Below are 1,112 nucleotides of genomic sequence, written 5' to 3'. Positions count from 1 at the left end.
AAATTTTTTTTATTTCCTTATTTAATCAGAAATTAAATTTGCTTTTCAAAACTGTTCGAATTGTTTCAATCGGATAAAGGGTTTCAATGCTAGGTCCATTTAAAGTTGTTAGATTTTTTTCCTACTCAATCCTTATATAATATATATATATATACATATATAAATAATTTTAAACAAAATGTTATGTAAAATGCTTGTAATATGTTATAACACATGAAATGTACAAATAAATACAATATGAAATGTAATATTTTTATATTGTTGCAGTTTGTTGATGCAAAAGAAGCTACACAAATTCGAAATTGCTTCGTTAGCCAACTTGTGTCCTGAAACTCCAGAGGAGGCGAAAGCTCTCATTCCGAGTCTCGAAGGACGCTTAGAAGATGAAGAACTCAGAACGATATTGGATGATATACAAACAAAAAGATCATTACAATATTAAAATAAACTTTATATATTCTATTTTATCATTTTCCTTTGTAATTTCTTCTAAAAATATAAATACGAATATTTCTTAATACGGAGCAAAATAATTTCAACATGGACTTTGCTGCACAATGAAAATACATTATATTAATTTATTCATATATTGCTGTAGGCATCGGCAAGATTTCATTAATTGTTATTTTAACGCATTTTACCAATATTCATTATAATTAAATTCTATTAAAATCCTGCGATATCCAATTATTACGATTAATTAAATCACAATTGCCGATTCGTATCATAATTTGAAAAAGGCGGTGATCCGTAAATTAAATAAAATTTGTCATAAGTTGTGTTAATCCTAATACAGAATCATCATTTTTTAAAATCTCATTCAAACTTGCGCGAAAAATTTCTGTTAATAATTACGATGGAATTTATTAATTCATATATATGTATATATATATTTATATAATATATAATATATATATGTACGAAAAATCTATGTTGATGTAAGTTTAGAAAGATTGCTAAAAACTCGCTTGTAATCAGAGAACTCGTATTCAGTTACCCAATTCCGGCAATTTGCGATACGACAAGACGACTCGTGAAAGAAGACGGCACTAATCGCACCGACGACAACCATGTATTACCAACGAGCTAATTATGGTTAGCTTGGCATGAGA

At 27.6% G+C, this 1,112-nt stretch overlaps 1 protein-coding gene across 1 annotated transcript in view; it reads left to right on the top strand.

Annotated features, from left to right (window-relative positions):
• The window catches only part of LOC108729157 (RNA polymerase II subunit D), a 3,233-nt gene extending 2,781 nt beyond the window's left edge, over positions 1-452 (top strand). The window contains exon 3 of the mRNA XM_018458133.1: positions 268-452. Coding sequence (XP_018313635.1) covers positions 268-442 — 175 coding nt within the window. The 3' untranslated portion in view covers positions 443-452. The remainder of the gene's footprint in view (positions 1-267) is intronic.
• Positions 453-1,112: the final 660 nt, after the last annotated feature.

This window comes from Mycetomoellerius zeteki, unplaced genomic scaffold (assembly GCF_001594055.1).
Source record: "Mycetomoellerius zeteki isolate Tzet28-1 unplaced genomic scaffold, Tzet1.0 scaffold701, whole genome shotgun sequence".
Classification (NCBI taxonomy): Eukaryota; Metazoa; Arthropoda; class Insecta; order Hymenoptera; family Formicidae; genus Mycetomoellerius; species Mycetomoellerius zeteki.
This window is presented reverse-complemented; position numbering and strand designations above follow the sequence as displayed.